This window comes from Myotis davidii, unplaced genomic scaffold, assembly GCF_000327345.1.
Source record: "Myotis davidii unplaced genomic scaffold, ASM32734v1 scaffold376, whole genome shotgun sequence".
Lineage (NCBI taxonomy): Eukaryota > Metazoa > Chordata > Mammalia > Chiroptera > Vespertilionidae > Myotis > Myotis davidii.
Genome location: NW_006288121.1, coordinates 1,953,685 through 1,972,698, shown reverse-complemented (window position 1 = coordinate 1,972,698; position 19,014 = coordinate 1,953,685). Strand labels below are relative to the sequence as shown.

The 19,014-nt window shown below is 40.6% G+C and overlaps 1 protein-coding gene across 1 annotated transcript in view; it reads right to left on the bottom strand.

Annotated features, from left to right (window-relative positions):
- PLXDC2 (plexin domain containing 2) overlaps positions 1–19,014 on the bottom strand; it is a 416,974-nt gene that overhangs the window by 214,449 nt on the left and 183,511 nt on the right. The window contains exon 2 of the mRNA XM_006759923.2: positions 11,437–11,648. Coding sequence (XP_006759986.1) covers positions 11,437–11,648 — 212 coding nt within the window. The remainder of the gene's footprint in view (positions 1–11,436; positions 11,649–19,014) is intronic.

The window sequence follows — 19,014 nt, the reverse complement described above, 5'->3', positions numbered from 1 at the left end:
TTATGCCAGGTTGTTAAGATAACAGATCCTTCTATCATACTATTTACAATGGACAAATTAACTGTTCTAAGTTTCTTTTGAGGGTTTGTTAGTGTTTCTTGTAAATATTTTCAAAACATGAAATTTTAAATGATCTTTTACTTAATACTAGTTTTAAATGACAGAATAGTAAAGATTACACACAAATATGAAAACTGTGCAAAGCATTATAAACAAAGAAAATTGAAGAATATTATAATCTGAATTTTCTTACAGAAAAAAGTCTGAGAATTACAAATCATTAAATTCATCTTTGAAAATGATAAAATTTTCCAGACTAGAATCCATTAAACCCTAGCAGTTGAGGTAGCATTATTTTTTTGTTAGAAATCCTATCATAAGATGAAATAATTTTAGTTTTGGAAGTACCTAAAAGACTTTCTTAATAAAAGGTGCTGTGGCTAAATAAAAATTTTAAGTTAAACAGATAGAAATCCACTCTGCAAGTTTTTCTTACATATTCCTTTGGTCACAAGTAGGATCAACATTGTGAATCCAAAACAATATGGATAGATACATGACTGATTGATAGGTATTGTTTAAAAAAGGAATGATAATATGTTCTATAGTTTTGTTCTTTAAACTAGAGATACTGTGAATATATGAAGCTTGCAAAAAAAACCCCACTAGATATTATTTGTAAAAGAGGAATAGTATCAGCAGTGTTTAATTCATTCACTCAATTCAGTACCATGGATTCCAAACTATTATTTCAATTTAATAGCTCAGGCTTGAAACATTATATAGAAAATAGCTCAAAACAACTGTTCCCAAGGGCTGCAAAGTTCAATTCTTCTCTTGACTCTAGACAGATTCAGACATCTATGCATTGCTGGGTCATGAACAAAATGGTTTGCTTTTAGGGATACACGAAAAGAAAATTAAGGAAGCCTCTTTTCATTCTGAATGTTGTCACCCATTCTTAAAAAGGCCTTCGGACATTTGATGCCTTTCTTAATCGAATGGCATATTACAAATCTGTTTATGACAAATGCAAAAGCAATGACTATGAATATACACGTGCATGCTTTATTTTAAAGAGAACCTTATCTACCTTAAAGTGCTTCAGAAATACAAGATGTAGCAGAAATCCTGTGCACACTCAGGAAAGTATATTATTCCTCATTGCTTAAAACAGAAATATAATTTTTCACCCCTTAAGTTTAAATAATCAGAAAATGTAAAATGTCTTCTATATTTGTAATGGCCCACTTTTGTGTAGACCAAGCATGTCAAACTTGCGGGCTGCATGCGGCCCAAATGAATATTTCTGTGGCCCAGACAATATAACGATGTGAGCAGTTATTTACAGTTATGGAAGGAAATAAGTCTCCTGTCAGATTCAGAATTACTGACATTCACCTTGGGTCAGTTTTGAAAGTTATCACTGCGAACAAGATTTCCCCGAAGGAGGAAAGATAGTAGCAGAGAAGAGATGCCAAGTGTCAGGAAGGAAACATTAATGTTATCATTGCTCTTGTTCTTTTTTTTTGTATCATACTTTTCAAACTAAATCTATGTTTCTATGAAAATTGAAGCTTTTGTTTTTTTGCAGCCCACATCAACTTAAACCTTATTTATTTGGCCCTTGTTAGCCTTTGAGTTTGACATGCTTGGTGTACTGGTAGACCTAATAGTCTTTCCATCTAAGTCACAACACTTGACAAAGACACATGAGACACTTTGGACAAAGGTCCATAGAAACTACTGTGTATCACATAAAATAACATTGATTATCATAAGCCTATATTCCTTATTTTTTCAATGAATTGGTGCTAAATTATAGAGCACTCATTAATTTCTGAGGGAAGACAAAGATTTTGTGTGATTTAGTGTATCAAATTGGTATTAGTATTTCTAAAAATTAAGTAAGCTCATGTCATTGGGGCTGGCAGATTCAAGATACTACAAATCTTCAAGGGAGGAAGTAGCAGCCCTAATATTCCCCCAGATGCAGTAATAAAATCATGCTGTTGACATGCCTGTACCCACTCAGATCTGTTATAATCTTTGAGTTACAGTTACTTTTTATTACTCTATTTATGATTCTGAAAAAAAATCACAGAGAAAAAATAGTTGGTAAAACATGATGCATTAATATAGAATGGGACTGTCTAGTGCAGTGATGGCGAACCTTTTGAGCTCGGCATATCAGCATTTTGAAAAACACTAACTTAACTCTGGTGCCGTGTCACATATAGAAATTTTTTGATATTTGCAACCATAGTAAAACAAAGACTTATATTTTTGATATTTATTTTATATACTTAAATGCCATTTAAAAAAGAAAAATCAACCAAAAAAATGAGTTCGCGTGTCATAGGTTCGCCATCACTGGTCTAGTGCAATGACCCCAGAAGCTCTCCCTTTGCTGCCCAGAAACCAGGTAGCTGAGGACGTAGTTGAAAGGAAGTAGAGTTTGCCACCCCAAAATATGCCTTTTGAGATACTAGTTATTTTAAGCTGGTTATTTTTACGAAACCAAAGACTCAGAAACACACCTCTGTCCTTCCTCTTTAATGCCTAAAAGGAATTTAGATAGAGGACCTGCTCCAGAAAGTGAGATTTAATCACAGATACCTATCCTATCTAATAAAGAAGGAATATGCTAATTGACTGTCCCACCCTCAAAGATGGTGTCACCCACAGCCACAAGATGGCAGCGCCCAGTCCCCTCAACACTGCCGGGGCCTTGCTGCATGCCTGCCTCGGAGTCCCCCAGGCCCTTCAGCCCCCCCAACAACCCAGGGCCGGCCTGAGGTGCAGGCAAGCCTTGGATGGCGGCTGCCCAGCCTCCCACGGCTGCCCAGGCTCAGGTAACCAGGGCTGGCCAAGGCTTGTGCTGCTGGCAGTGGCAGCAGCAGAGGTGTGATGGGGGCGTCACCATCCCCTGATCACCAGTCGCCTCCCGCCCCTGAGGTCTCCCAGACTGTGAGAGGGGGCAGGCTGGACTGAGGAACACGCCCCTCCTCTAGTGCATGAATTTTCATGCACTGGGCCTCTAGTAGTTTAATATAAGCTAAGTGTGATAGGGAGGGAGCTAGCAAGGTCCCTTTGATCAAAGTCTTACCTGTGTCCTATTGTTAAAGATGGCCCAGCAAACATTTGCTTTTTCATCTCCATGGGAATTGCCTTCCTACTCTTTAAGGTCCCAAACCACAACCCATCTCCTCTCCTCCTTAGCTTGAGATGGCATATAAGCCCTTAAATGCCCACTCTGTTTGTGGGTTTCATGTTCTTAGGAAACCCCTGTATATAATAACACATTTAACAGTTTCTTTCTATTAATTTATTTCATATTATTGATTGTTAGTCCAGCCAGGAGAACTTTTAAGCACAGGGGGACAATCATTTTTCTGCCCCCACAAAAGATTATGCTCTGTGCACTGATATTGAAATCAATGTTCCATGGGACCTTAAAGCCCCAACCCCGCTCTTGGAGACGACATTTCCTAGCCCTTCTGAAACTGCTGACAGGCAAGTCTGGGCTGCGTGGAGCTTGATCCTTGAATGTTTACTTGCCCTGCACAACGCCTTTCCCATGCTTGTCCCACAAAGAGGAAAATCAAAGGGGACACCTCATGGTGGCCAGGGGAACAGGGGACCTGAGCATCTGCTGGCTTTTCTGCTCCTGGGTTCCAGCCCATGCTTAGTGGCCACTTGCTCCTTCACCCTGAACCCTTTGCACAGCATATAAAACTGGATTATCAAACCAATCAATCTGCTTCTCAGCATGAGTTTTTAAAATCAATTAAATTTCTAGACCTATGACATTGGTCTGTACTATAATTTTTTAATTGAAAAAAGTAATTTTCATTTAAGTGTATTTTAAATTTTCTGTCGAAAGTTAGTTTGGGCAAAGAAGAAAAATGAGATTGCAATTAGATAGAATAGAAATTCAACTGATTAATAGTTACCTGGTGTTTCCTATATTAGAAGTCTCCTATCACTGTCACTAGTTTGTGCAAAGAGAGGCAGAGGATATGATAGGGTCCCCAGGAGTGACTAAGAAACTGAGGCTGGAAAAACTGAGTACAAATATTCTTAGAATTAATCTCAGGGTCCTGGTGGGGGAGGTTAAATATAATATTTCTCTCTGTACATGGAGAATTCAAATATATTTTCACTCTGGAACATAATTTGGGTTCTGCAAATAATTTATATGACTAACACACTTAACAATTTTACACCCTGTATACATCATTTTGAGGACTATTTCCATGCCAAAACTATGTTAACTTAATTAGCTCATGAGGAAGCATCGTGAGACAATGCAGTTATTCTTTATGTAACTCTGTAAAGGACAGTTATGAATCTTCTTCCATTTTTGTTTCAATAAAGACCTGACATGTCAAGCTAAGAATAATATATAACTGAGCAAGATATATGATACCCTATTTTAATCCTCATTATCTTTTTAGAGGATGAGCAATCATTGCAGATCACGTCTGCCTGCTATTTTCAGTGCATTTTCTTCTTTGAAAACTAAATGTCCTTATCGATATTCCGTAAGAAAATGAATGGGATTAAATAAGAAGTTTAAAAAAAACTAAATGTTTTTGCCAATTACCAAAACAGAAGAAAATGAAATAGATTTTGTTGTCAGCTGACATACAATCTCTGGCAATGCAGAGTTGAGGACATAAGGTCAGTTCCTAACCCACGTGAAGTGGGTGCTGTCACACTTGTGGCTTACCACACAGCCGGGAAAGGCAATTAACCCTCAGAGTCAAGCAAGCACCAGAAGGTTGGACAAAACTTTGGTCCCGGCAGTTAATGTAAGTTAATAATTAGAAATCTAAGTCTTTCTCAAATTCTTATGCTTATCCACACCCTTTTCCCTAACTTCCTTCTCATGTTACTCCACAATTCTCATCTAAAGTTAATTTATCCTTCCATCCCTAGATGTGAGCTGCCTCTTCCAACCCCAACTCAGATCCCCATAGCAATATTTTAGGAACATCAATGGAATCTTGCCTGATCCTATTTCAAATATTTTAGTGGCTTCCAAGTACCTTCCTGATGAATCCAAAACACCTTAACACAGTGTTGTGAACTGAATTTTGTGTCCCTCCCCTCAATCCCCGAAATTCATATGTTGAATCCTACCCCCCCGCCCCACAATGTGATCATATTAGAAAGTGAGACCTTTGGGAGGTGATTAGGTCATGAGGGTGGAGCCCCCATAAATGGAATTAGTGCCCTTTTAAAAGAGGCCCTGGAGAGCTTTCTAGCCCCTTCAGCCATGTGGGGACTCGGTAGAATAATGGCCATTTATCAACCAGGAAACAGACTCTCACCAGACACCAGATCCTCCAGCATCCTTAATCTTGGACTTCTCTGCCTACAGAAGTGTGAGAAATAAGTATTTGTTGTGTAAGCCAAATCTGTGTGAAACTCACTGTCTAGAAATATCTGACACATGGCTACTTTCTAACTCTTTCTTTCTGACTTGGCTCATATGCCCTCATATCTTTCTTCCTCATCTTTTGTGGAAGCCAATCTGACACCAACATGCATTTGGGAAATTTCAATTCACTCTTGACTTAAATAAGTGTGTTCCTTCAGGACTAATCTTAGAATTCCCTTGCACAGCTTTCTGGTTCTGCAACCACATACTAAAGCCTCTGAGAGTTTAACACCCCCTACAATGGAAATGTTTCATTAAGAAAAACTGACACCAGCTTTTCACATTCATAATAAATATTGTAACAGAGCTGTTCAGTATCAGGTGGTACTTTTTCCTTTTGGGAAAATGTCACAAATGTGCTTGGTCACATTCTTCCCAGATGGAAGTCTCCTCTTCCATGAGATCACTAAACAGAACAGTGGCCTAGAAAGAATCAGGACAGCAGTATTCTGCCAGTTACCATCACTCTCTTTCCGTGAAATGGGATGTGTTTTATTACTACCTTACATTTTTAGTCATTATTGTTGCCATTAGATCTCTGAGAGACAGGAGCGGTAGGATTTTCATTTACTGAGAATATTCTGATGTATTCTCTATACTGCAAATATACCATGGACATTCTGCCCAGATGGGACATAATGGAATGTGCCTTTTTCTTTGTAACATAACCATCAAAGCAACCACACTCTTTTTTTTTTTTTAGATTAAGCCTTTGACAGTGACTTCTTTCTTTTCAAATGCATTACCTAGTGAGAAAGTGTGATAAAATATTAGCACACACGTGATAACCATGTGTGCACCAATTAGTAATTGCTAACTTTTTAGAGAAACATATTGTGCAAGTTGTTAAAATAAGATGCAGACACACTGGACAAATGTTGATCCCCCCAACAGAAGATCAGAGAGTTTTCCCGTATGCAGTTAAGAGAAAAATGATTGAGCTCTAGTTTTTAGCTACATTTATCACACATATTTGGTGACCATTCTCCATAGTACCTCCTCAGATAAGAGAAACATGCGTGATTCAAGAATTGCCGAAGATACCTGCAGTTTCTAATTTGGTGCCAGAATGAGAAATCCATGAGACATGTTGATGGAAAGCAACTCTATCTAAGGTTTTTTGGAACCTTTCTATCCTCAAAACCAATAGGTAATCTACCTGGTACTCTAACTCCTTGCAACTCAAAGTGTGGCCTGTGGTCTAGACACATCTGCATCAACTGAGAGGCACTGATCAAGCTCACAATTTCTGAGTCAGTTTGGAACATAAAGCTACACTTATACATTCCATAAGCCCTACTTTTAAATCTTCCCTTCTTCAAGTCATCCAGGTGCTTTTCAATCAAGAAAAAAAAATCACATGTAATAATCCTTTTTCAACGATTAATCAAAGAACTTACATGCATATATTCATAACCCATGGTCACAGACAATAGTGGGGGGAAGGCCTCAGATGGGGGGTTGGAGTGGGTGGAAAGGGACAATGGGGGAACAATACCTTCAATAATAAAGATAAAATAAATTTAAAAATAAATTAAAACCAAAAAATAAATGTTTAAAAAAATCCTTTTCAGAAACACTTCCATTGTCCCAAGGGAGGGAATATAAAACTCCATATGAATAAGTGTTAAAAAACACATATTTGGTTTAGTGTGTTAGAAAGGAATTCGGGGTTGATTTATGTCAAGTGAAGAATAGTAAGTTACCAACACTTCACACAGGAATAAGATAATACAAGTGAGCTTTATGAAACTCACCAAACACTGACCCCTCAGGCCCTCTCGGTTCTATAAGGCACCTCTGACGCTCTGAGTTCTCTGGGCAGCCAGCGGTGAGGTGCAGATACCCGGACTGCTCGTGCATGCGTGTGACCTGGGGTCAAGGGGTTCACTGAAGGCTGCTCAAGCAAGGCTGAGTGTGGATGGAATTCTACTTTACCTGAAAGTCCTGAAAGCCTTTATATTCCCAAAGTAATCACAAAACATAGCACAGGAATGATTGCCTTATGACACCACACTCTCAACACCTACAATCAGAAGAAGGCCCTGTTCTTCTCCTTGGCTAAGTGGTTACATGTCCACACGATCAGAGAAATTACAAGAAGGAAGTCTCACGTGGACCAACATCCAGATCAACAGTGGCATTTGCTCACTGTTGAGTCCATGCTGGCTCAACAGGAAGTACAAATGATGTCAAGACATCTTTATATCCTCACCGGAAGAATATTTAAAAAAGAAAAACAAAAAAAAAACAATGGCTACCACAAAAAACTTCAGTTGGAAGGATTCTTTAGCTGGGACACTGGGTTCTACAATCCCACCATTATCTGTTCCTGTGCAGAGCCAGAAAAAATACTGTCACCAATTTAAGAGAATAACAGTCTTTGTTCCATAAAGAATTTGTGCCAAAATAGTAAGTATGCTATTGTCCTTTGTTTTCTTTAGTGAGAGTGGGATATAAAGTCTAGACGTGGCAGAAGCGAGGACATGCACGTACCTAATGGGTGGTTTTAGACTCAGTGGGATACAAACGATTTTTTAAGAACTCCGAGTACAGCCTGGGCTCTCGGGCAAAATAGTTCCGATTCCTGACATCGACTGTGGAAGCAGCTAAAGCAGTGGTTCTCAACCTGCTGGCCCTTTAAATACAGTTCCTCATGCTGTGACCCAACCATGAAATTATTTCCGTTGCCACTTCCTAACTGTAATGTTGCTACTGTTATGGATCGTAATGTAAATATCTGATATGCAGGATGGTCTTAGGTGACCCCTGTCGTTCCACCGCCAAAGGGGTCACGACCCACAGGTTGAGAACCACTGCTCTAAAGGAACAAGCACACTGGCTTTCATGCTATTGCTTATAATCAGCTATATAGAGCAAAATGCCTATTCCTAAAAGACAAGAAAGATCTTGCCCCCATGCCCAGCACAGAACGGCCACTCTATAAACAAGTGGTTCATTTCTCTTTTTATTCCTGTTTACCTCAATACAGCAAAAGTATTTTCCCCAAAAAGAGATGCAACAATGTTCATAAATACTATTTCAAGGTCCAGGATAAATAAACTTCGCAGAAAAGTTTCAGATGTAGGCTTTTGTTTCCAGAGTTATGGTGGTGCTAAGAGATGACTTATGGGACTTTAGATCCCCAATAATCTTCACCAGTCCCCAGAATGCCATCAAAATAAATAAACTCTCAAAATAGAGGGAGTCCTATTCCTGTGCACATCTAATTTCAAGGTAATCCCCCTCCAGACAGACTGAAACTCTAACGCTGCTGTCATACTGCTATCTGGGTGCTGCCGCTGTCCAAAATCCTCCCATAATCAAAGTGCCATTGATTGTTCCTTATATATTAGAGGAAGCCAAGTCCAGTAGGAAGGCTAAACCTGAGTTTACATGCAGCTTCAGCTTCTTTACTCATTAATGGGAGTCCTTATTAAAAATGCTAAACCCGAATCTGAAACACTAAACCTGATATCGCCCTCATGTAAGTCACTGAGATGGCTCAGAGAACCGGGGATGCCGATCTCTCTAGGCCGATATAAGGACGAAGAAAAACAATATCCATGCAACACCTGGCCGATCTTAGCGCCGCTCGAGCACCCAGCAAATAGCGCCCTGCACCATCCTTCCTTTATCTTTTCACTGATTCAAAATCACTGACATTATGAGGTCTCCCTCTGTTAAAGTAGAAAAAGAAAAAATTGGCTGAATTACAAAATCAGAGCTATAATAGCTACCGGGCTGTATTTCGAGGAGGGTTCATACATCCTTGAGCAAAGGGCTTTTCTATTCTACAAGAGATTAGGGGGAATTCGGCATCCTGCACAGAGATCACAGAGTTCTAGAGATGTGTGCCCCCTCTTGCCATCTCAGTGGTGCAGCTGTGTGCAGAGAGTAAACACCTCTGCTGAGCTCTCCTTTCTTTATGCTGCACCCCAGCTGAAGAGCTTCTCGGGGAAGAATAATGTTCCCTACTCTGAGTTGCTATAACAACATAGTTGCCAAAATAGCAGGCACACGGCAGGAGTCGAATAGCTTCTCAGAGATATTGTGCGACTTCTGCTCCTGGCACACCCTCTGTGGCCTGTTAAGGGTCCTGGCTGAGGCAGCCCAGGGCCATGAGAGTCACAGACTAGTTAAGGAGATGGAGAGGGGTTTCGAAAAGCATTGGGCTTCCCACATACATAGAATGCCACTGGCCTGTGCTGCAGATCTTCTGAAAAGTCCTCTCGCTAATGGGGCAGCAAGTGATGCCTTGATACAATTGGCAGAACTATGTTGTATCTATTTCATGAACTTGAGTTTTTTCCTAAATAATGAGTAGTTCAGAGCAGTAAAAAAGAATGGTGTCTGGTTCTTAAAAAGTATTAAGCATGTCACCTGGGAGAAAGTAGAAACTAAAACTTCAGATTGAAAGAGAATATACGAATGGACAATGGTCAGACCATGGATGACAATAGAATTCTGACCCCATCCTCTAGAGCAGTGGCTCTCAGCCTTCTGGCCCTTTAAATACAGCTCCTCATGTTGTGACCCAACCATAAAATTATTTTCGTTGCTACTTCATAACTGTAATGTTGCTACTGTGATGAATCGTAATGGAAATATCTGATATGCAGGATGGTCTTAGGCGACCCCTGTGAAAGGGTCGCTCAACCGCCAAAGGGGTCGCGACCCACAGGTTGAGAACCGCTGCTCTAGAGTCCAGGGAGCCAGAACAGAAGCTTGGCAGCAACTGGCCCATGAAGGGCAGGACTTGATTAATACTTCTCTATTTTTTTGCGTCCAACTCAGGACCAACCACAGAGAGCTGTATATGCCCCCCGAACCAGTCACAGGAAGTGTTATGTTTTTAAGTAGCCTACCTCTAGCTTCTGCAGGCCAACAGTCACCAATCGGAGCTTACGTAAAGATTTCTCTTTTTTTAACTGAAAACCTTTCCCATGCCTTGACTACTCATGAGTCTCCACCAAAGGCAAGTGATGGAGGCTGGCTCCCTTGCTATTGCAAATTGAGTAAAACAGCTTCTGTTCTCATTTGGGTGGTTTTGCTTATTTCCATAAGTGTTGTTTTTATTATATCTAGTGTACTAACAAGATCATATTTTATGATTTGCAATGTTCAGGACTGAGGCCTCTGGGTAACCCTAAAATCTATCTAAAATATGCCCTCAGCAAACTTCCAGACTCACCAAACCCATCACCAACCCCTTCTCCTTTCTCCCTTCCCCTTCCACCTCCTGGCTCCACCCATAACAAAAAATTACTTATAGTCAGAGGGGCCAACCATCCCAGTTTGCCCAGCACTGTCTCATTTTTAGCATGGAAAGCCCTACAAGCCAGAAAGACCCCAGCCCTGGACCCCTCAGCATGCCCTGCTGTTGTTCGACTCGGCCTCTGCAGATGAAATTCTCTCTGCCAGGATTCTCCTCTCTCCCCACTGCCAAGTTGTCAACCTGGTGGACTCTTCTCAACCTCCCAAGACCCTGACTAGATGCCCACCTCTAGAGTTAACGTCTTTGACAACAGCCCACCTCCTAGCCACAAGCAGATGATCACTCCCTCCTCCATGCCTGCCCTGCTACAGCCTGTATATATTTCTGCACATATCGCATGGTATAGGGATGATTTGATAATGGCGAGGAGACCCTATAACGCAGTACATCCCCTGCAGGCAGGTGCTGTATTGTCTTCATCTTTGTGTTCCCCTCACTGCCTTCACCACACCAAGTCCACGCTTGTCTGTTTCATGAGTAAATGAATTTGTGGGTGATTAAATGGTTTACCTATTTATTTATTTAATAGAATTGTTTATTATTGGATTACTGAATATTAACAAATTAATTATTTATCTATGAATTAAATTGATCTTTACCAAAAAAATGGTCCAAAAGTCCTAGGTTGAGCTGAAAGGACAGTACATATATATCGGTGCCTCACCATAACTGTACTCATTAATCCATTTCAATTATTCAGGCTGTTTACCTCAATCTGGGTGGTGTTGTCCTGCCCATCATCCAGCAGCAGGTCTGTGAAGCCTCGGGGCTCTGGGGAGTCTTGGCCCACGCTCGCTCTGTTCGTGTCCACGGCCTTGAGGGGATCTGTGTTCCTTTTCCACCTGTGGCTGAATGTATGTGTGTCTACTTCTATCTCCTCTTCTGCTTGCGGGAAGGCCTGAGCAACTTGGTGTTGCCAATCTGTTCGAAAGTAAATAAAACAACGAATTACTTACTTGCTATGAATCATACGCATGTTATCAACTTCAGTAGGAAAAATAGCTGCTAGTCATGAAAATAGAGAACTAATTCATACCAGTGAAATCTGTTTAATGGTAATATTTTGAGTCGGTATGCACGTCTCTGAGTAGAATGCAATTTTGGGACACATCATAAGTCGTGACAGTGGTTAATGTGAAGACCCAGCGGAGTCTCTAAAACAGATGTGCAGCCCTAAAGCAATCCATTTTTATTCCCTTCCCTCCCCACCTTCCACAACACACTCCATAAATATTCCCCGGTTATTCTGAGAAAACAAGCTACAATCCAGACTTAGGAATGAAAACCAAGTGATTCTCAGTCCATTTGAATATAAAAGTCAGACATTATTAACTTGTGAACTAATATCCATTTCACATGAGTTATGTTGAACAGCAGAGGGACAATAATGTGAACGGTTTAAATAATACACGGAATGATCTTCGTGTAAATGTGCTACCCTCCTTTGTAGCTCACAAGTCAGACTTGGCTCACTGCCTAACTCATTTAATAAGCAACGTTCTCAGGAGGCATCACAAATGCTCTTGTTCACTTGTGCTGTTCTTACCTTAGAAACTTGCTGGGGTGGTAAAGAATGACAGTGATAGGCATGTAGAGAAATGAAATGGAAGGCGAGGGGATCAAATCACAAAGGTATTTTAAAGCTATCTGCAGGGACTGTCCTTGCTGACCCAGCTCATCCTGCCACTACAGGAGGGAAAATTAGATTTAATCATTAGTCCTAGTCTTTCATTTCTGTGGGTCAGCAGGGGAAGGTATACCACAAGTCTGAGAAATTCAGTTTCTGACTAGGAAGAACAGTCCTCTTCTGCACAACTATTACCAAAAGATATGAAATGACAGCCTTTATAACTGGCAGGATATGGCTTCAAAAAGAGCTTAAGAGAGCAGTGATTTAATCATAGCTGTGAGGTTCCTCTCAATACAAGAACATTCCAAGAAACCAAAATGTGATTAATGTGGCTTATGATACCATTGACTCAGTTACTCAGAACTCTAATAACTAAGGTAAGGCTACCACTACTCATCACAGGAAAATAGTCTAAAATATCTCCCTTTCAACTCAAAAAAAGGTGATAATTCTTCTTGACAGAGAGACGATTCTTTGGTTTCATCATAAACTTAAAAGATCTCCTACTGCCTGATGCTTTAGTGGATACAGCTTAGAGAGAAACACTACCACAGGGTCGGCAATCTAGACTTTTCTATGGGCTCATAGAATGATAGGATTTAAAAGAACCATGGAGAATGAAAATGACCAAGAACTCCAGAAATGCCACAAAAATGTAGCACAATGTTCCACTCACAGAACTGTTGTAAGACCGCAAAAAGCTCATGTACGAAAAGGGTTGATTATGATCCCCTCCCACCCTCCACTACAAGAAATGTTTCCTTTTTTTAAAATACTCACTTGAGGATATGATTTTATTTATTTTAGAGAAAAAGGAAGGGGAGGGAGAAAAACATAGATATGAGAGAGAAACATCCATTGGTTACCTCCAGTATGCACCCTTACGGGGGATTGAATTTGCAGCAAGCTAGGTATGTACTCTGATCAGGAATTGAAACCTCAACCCTTTGGTGCATAGGACAACACTCCAGCCAACTGAGCCACCTAACCAGGGAGGGAAATGTTTGTTTTTTTTTAACATTGTTGTTCCCACTAGCCATTGGACAGTGCTCAGTAAATTTTTGTTGAATGAGTGAATAGGCCGATGAATTGTTGACAGTCTCTTTGGAGTAAGAATGACAGGACTAGACAGAATTGTGTAATAGAAGAAATACTGTACAAGGATTCAGGAGACTTTGAGTGGAAATTTTATTGTTAGGTTTGCTGGATATGGGGCTGAGAATAGTTCACAAAACTCCCTGTGCTTTAGTTAGCCTATATTTTAAATGGGAATGACACTATTTCACCTGAAGTAGACAGCTTTTCCTGAGGATGTGTAAGACCTATGATTCTAGGCGAAGATACAGAGAGCAGTTTTATTTGCTTCATTTATATATCCTGCCTCATTACTAAAAATATATGAGGCAGCTTACAACAAAGGTAAGCAATAAGTTTTACAACGACCAAATCAGGACCTCCTAGCACCAGGCTTAGGTTAACCTTAGGGCTGTGCATTTGCCTTGCACTAGGGGGGTGGACATCTGAATACAAACAGTCCTGGAGGAACAGCTGAAAATCTACACAGGGTCCTGGCTCAATTGTCAACCTAGATAAGCAATGTGGCAAATGTAATGCAGTTAATGGAGTCAACAGTCCTAGAAACAAATTAGGGAAAATATACCAAAAACTTCAAAGACTTAGATTTTATTAAAATCTTCAACACAGAATTTCAAAAACACTCTGGGTTTCTTTTAAATTAGTATTATTGTTGGATATTAATTAACTGATATTGATTTTACCACTATCTTTTCAGATGTTTATAGCACAAGATAAAATATAGCATTTTCCATGATGCCTGTCAGGCCGGTCAGTCACACCAGCTCCTGCGGTGCTGGCCCAGGCAGGCAGTAGGTGAAATAAGCAGCAGGGGAGAGGCTGTGTGCATAGGAATTCCATTTCCCAGCCTCCCTGAGCCCCCTTTCTCTTTCTCTCCCTGCTTTCTTACCCAGGAGAAGAAATGAAAGGGCACTTCAAATCTCAGGAACAATAAAGTTCCTATTCCCCACTGTTAAGTTAATTAAACAAGGAGGCCATCAGAATGAGGTGGTATTAATACCTTAGCAGCCTACATAGTAAGCAAACCCCAACCTAAGACTGTAAATGCCTCAGGGTTAGGAAATCAAACCTAAGGGCCATCAGTCACTAACAGCCAACTCTGCTTTTCTGGATCCAGCACATGCTGAAGCTGTAGCCAATCAAATGGTTTCCTTACTTTGCTTTCACCTCTTCTCCAGAAAAGTCTTTCCCCTAGCTCCTGTCCTTGGCGTGCTCCTAACCCCTTCTGATTTGGTGCTGTCCCTTGGAACTGATTCTTGCTCAGGTGAACTTAAATGTTGTAATATGTCAAACATCATCTTTTAACACCGCTTACACTGAAGTTTGGGTTGTTTCATTAATGTGTCAAACTCCTGTGTTTACAGTGACTATTCAAATGTTATTATTAAGATTACTGGGGAAGGTAAATTAACCGACAGGTAGGCCTCCCAGATGAAGCAAGAATCAATGTCTACTCCAGCACTTACAAAGGTAAGTCTCCAGATACCTGTGCAGTTTTGGTGTTGTGTTTTTTTTAGTTTTTCAGCTGTGTTTTAAAATTTTTCTCTCTTGCTTTACCATCACATCAGCTAATACAATCATTGATTGGATTGTCTCCATCATGAATGGGCTTGGTCCTTCTAAAATTTGCTAAATTAAACTGGGTAAACTGATAAAAATGGATCACTTGCTGCCTCCAATTGTATTTACAAAGACTAAACATAATCTAAAGAAGGACCTGAGGGTTTTCTAATGAGAGAATTTTTAATTTTTCGAGCCTGGCCTCCATGAACTTTCCTTTGGTTGCTATTTTAGATATAACTCTTTTTCTCTGGTTATGTGATGAATAAGCAAGACTGCCCAATCATGTACAAAGGATGCATGCCTATATGTTCATTATTCAGTAGCACTTGGTTCAGCAAGACTGAAGTATAAAATTGGCTTAGATTTTGGTCCCTTTTCAGAATCATTTTTAAAGAAGATAAGACAAGTCAAAAATGGATGTTTTACAGAAATAAAGATGGAGAAAAACTGGCAAAACCACAGCCTAGTTATCTACACTGTGAATTATTCCTATACACTTCACAAGTTTTCAAACTTATGAAAATATTTTAAATCACCACCAAAACAAATCATTCAGAAGCAAGATGAACGATATATGTAATATAATCTTTCCCTTCCCAGCTACAGTGAAAACAAAAGCAACAGGAGGGATCTTCAAATCATCTGTTTGAACAGATTGTATGTTTTCTGTCCACTGTATGTTAATTAAACTACCGCTGAAACCCTTCAAAGATAATGTTCTCCAATGTATTTTGCTATAGTTGTTAATCATATAACTCAACAAAACATTAAATACTAGAGGCCCAGTGCACAAAATTTGTGCACTTGGAGGGTAGGGGGTCCCTCAGCCCGGCCTGTGCCCTCTCGCAGTCTGGGACCCCTCAGGGGATAACCACCTGCTGGCTTAGGCCCACTCCCCGAGGGATTGGGTCTAAGATGGCAATCAGACATCCCTCTGGCAGCCCGGCAGCCCTCAGGGGATGCCCACTTGCCAGCGGGGAGCAGACCTAAGCTGCAATCGGACATCCTTAGCGCTACTGAGGATGCAGGAGAGGCTCCCACCACCACTGCTATACTGGCAGCCATCAGCCTGGCTTGTGGCTGCGCTGCCCCCCTCCCCCATGGGAGTGCACTGACCACCAGGGGGCAGCTCCTGTGTTGAGCATCTGCCCCCTGGTGGTCACTGCGCATCACAGTGACTGGTCGACCGGTCGTTCAGCCACTCCATCGCTTAGGCTTTTATATATATACTAGTGCCCCGGTGCATGGATTCGTGCACATTGAAAGGATATTAATTAGAAGGTGGACAGTGTGGTGGGACTGGGCAAGTCGCCTGGACATGCCCTGGAGCCAACCTCCCTTGGTCCTTCCCCAGCCGGCCGCCCTGACATTGCAGCTTTAAAGCATGTATCTGTGTTTGTTTGGCTTCTATAATTGAAACACTGTTGCAGCTCCAGCTCTGAGGCCCAGCTGGCTGAAAGCAGGTTTCTGGGGTTTGTTTAGCTTCTATAATTGCAACATTGTTTCTTAGAGTGCAGCACAGAGGCCAGCAGCGGCAGGCGGGGAACCTTGGTTTCCTCCATCACAGGAGCAAGCAAGCCTCCTGTTCGCTTCAGCTGCCTAGCTGCCAGCGGCTATCTTGGTTGGCAGTTAATTTGGATATCTCGCTGATTAGCCAATGGGAAGGGCAGTGAAATTACGGTTACCATGTTTCTCTATTATTAGATAGGATATCTAATGACTGCCATTTGAATATAAAGGGAGAAAACTTAAGGATGTATTTTTTGTATATAACATATAAGTTGATCTTAACACATTCTTGAAATATTTTACTTAATTAAAATAGCTGATAAGCTATTACTGAAAAAGTCACTTCATTATATTTCAAATAGCACATCGCTATGAAATCCAATAATGCCTAGCTAATAAGAATAAAGGAAATTTATGTATATCCTTCTATCATTATTTGCAAACCTAGCAAGTCTCTTTTGTGCCTTCATATACCATAAAATGAAATAATGTAAAATAATATAAAAACAATAGGGAAGAAAGCTGTGCAGTGCTATATATGTTTATATTTGTGTGCTATCCTAATGATTTTATTTAAATACCTTACATTTAGCCGAACCGGTTTGGCTCAGTGGATAGAGCATCGGCCTGCGAACTCAAGGGTACCAGGTTCGATTCCGGTCAAGAGCATGGACCTTGGTTGTGGGCACATCCCCACTGGGGAACCTGCAGAAGGCAGCTGATCAATGTTTCTCTCTCATCGATGTTTCTAACTCTCTATCCCTCTCCCTTCCTCTCTGTAAAAAGACAATAAAATATATTTTTTAAAAAAATTAAAAAATAAATACCTTACATTTAATTATTATAATAGTTATATGTTGAAAACATCTTGGAACCCATTTCTTGAAGCTTGCATACAAATCATATCCACAATACACATGGAACCACCAAGAAGTAACTACATATACTGACATGAATCTTATGTAATTAGGATCCATCTGTACCTTTTTTAAAAAAAATATATCTTATTGATCTTTTTTACAGAGAGGAAAGGAGAGAGATAGAGAGCTAGAAACATCGATGAGAGAGAAACATCGATCAGCCGCCTCCTGCGCATTCCCCACTGGGGATGTGCCCGCAACCCAAGTACATGCCCTTGACCGGAATCGAACCCAGGACCCCTCAGTCCGCAGGCCGACACTCTATCCACTGAGCCAAACCGGTTTTGGCCATCTGCACCTTTTGATAAGCACTTTGGTCTGCACTTATCAAGAAAACAAAATCACCCCTTTGAGTCCTCTGCAGAAACAATGATATGCTTCACTGCATACAGATTTACTGACTAGATTCATCTGAGAATAGATAAAATTATTTGGCTAAGGTAGACTGCCATATGGTTTTGCATCTCAATTTATTGTCAACGTGAGGAAGAAATTTTATGCAAATGATATGTCCCTGGTTTTGTCCTATAATGAACTGACTACCCAGTGGACTTTGAGGTTTCACTGACAGCATTATAGAGTATGAGAGCTACATAAGTGAAAGCATACAGAATGTTTTGCTGAGAGATATAAAAGGGCTTTAGTGGGACTTAGACATCATAATCTTTTTAAGCTCCCGATGTAATTCTTTGTACCTTTACAGGTAAGAACTACTGCTCCAAATTCTGGTCCCTCCATAGGTGCCTTACGTCATGTCATCACCACCTTTTGTCTCAAAACTGGTCTTACTGTCTTCAAACTCTTTCTTGTCCAATCCTGTTTCCTTCTGTTGTTACGTGATATACTTTTCAAATGTATTCACTTATTTTTTCTATTAAAATCTCTAATGGCTCCTTACCACTCACAAAACTATAAACCACTTCATGCTCTTGTTCCAAACACTCCCTTGTCTCTGACTCCCCTTCAGGCCCTGTGCTCCCACCACGCAGAATTTCTCAGTAATCTCCTTACCGCAGTGAATACAGTTACTTTTGCATGGAGACAAGCCTTTCCTCACCCTGGATTTTAGAAAATTTCAAGTCTCTTCAAGATTCAACTCAATAATTGTCTTGTTAAATGAAGCTTCCCTTGAGTCACCCAGGCAGAGCTAATTGAGTTTTCTTCTATAATGCAATAACTCTTTTTACCCGACTTTTGAAACACTTTTCTGCCTGTCACTTGAATGTGCGATTATGCATAAAAGAGTTAACACAGCCTGAGACTGCTATCCACAGAAAATTGTGTTTGCGGGGCCCTTGGCTGGTGGTTAAGAAATTAGACTTAGGGCGATTTCCCCCATTTCCCTAACAGATAAGAGTGGCTCACTGTGGCTAAGCCTTTTGAGTAAATAATAAGGTTTATGCCGAACACCTGCCTTCCTTCTGGGAGTCTGGAATTCTGGGAAATGCTGGACAGAAGGCAGTTATGTGAACAGCTCCCATTAAAAACCTTGGGCATTGAGTTTCTAATGACCTTCCCTGCAGACAATACTACTTCACATGTGTTGTCACAGCTCGTTGGTAGAGGAATT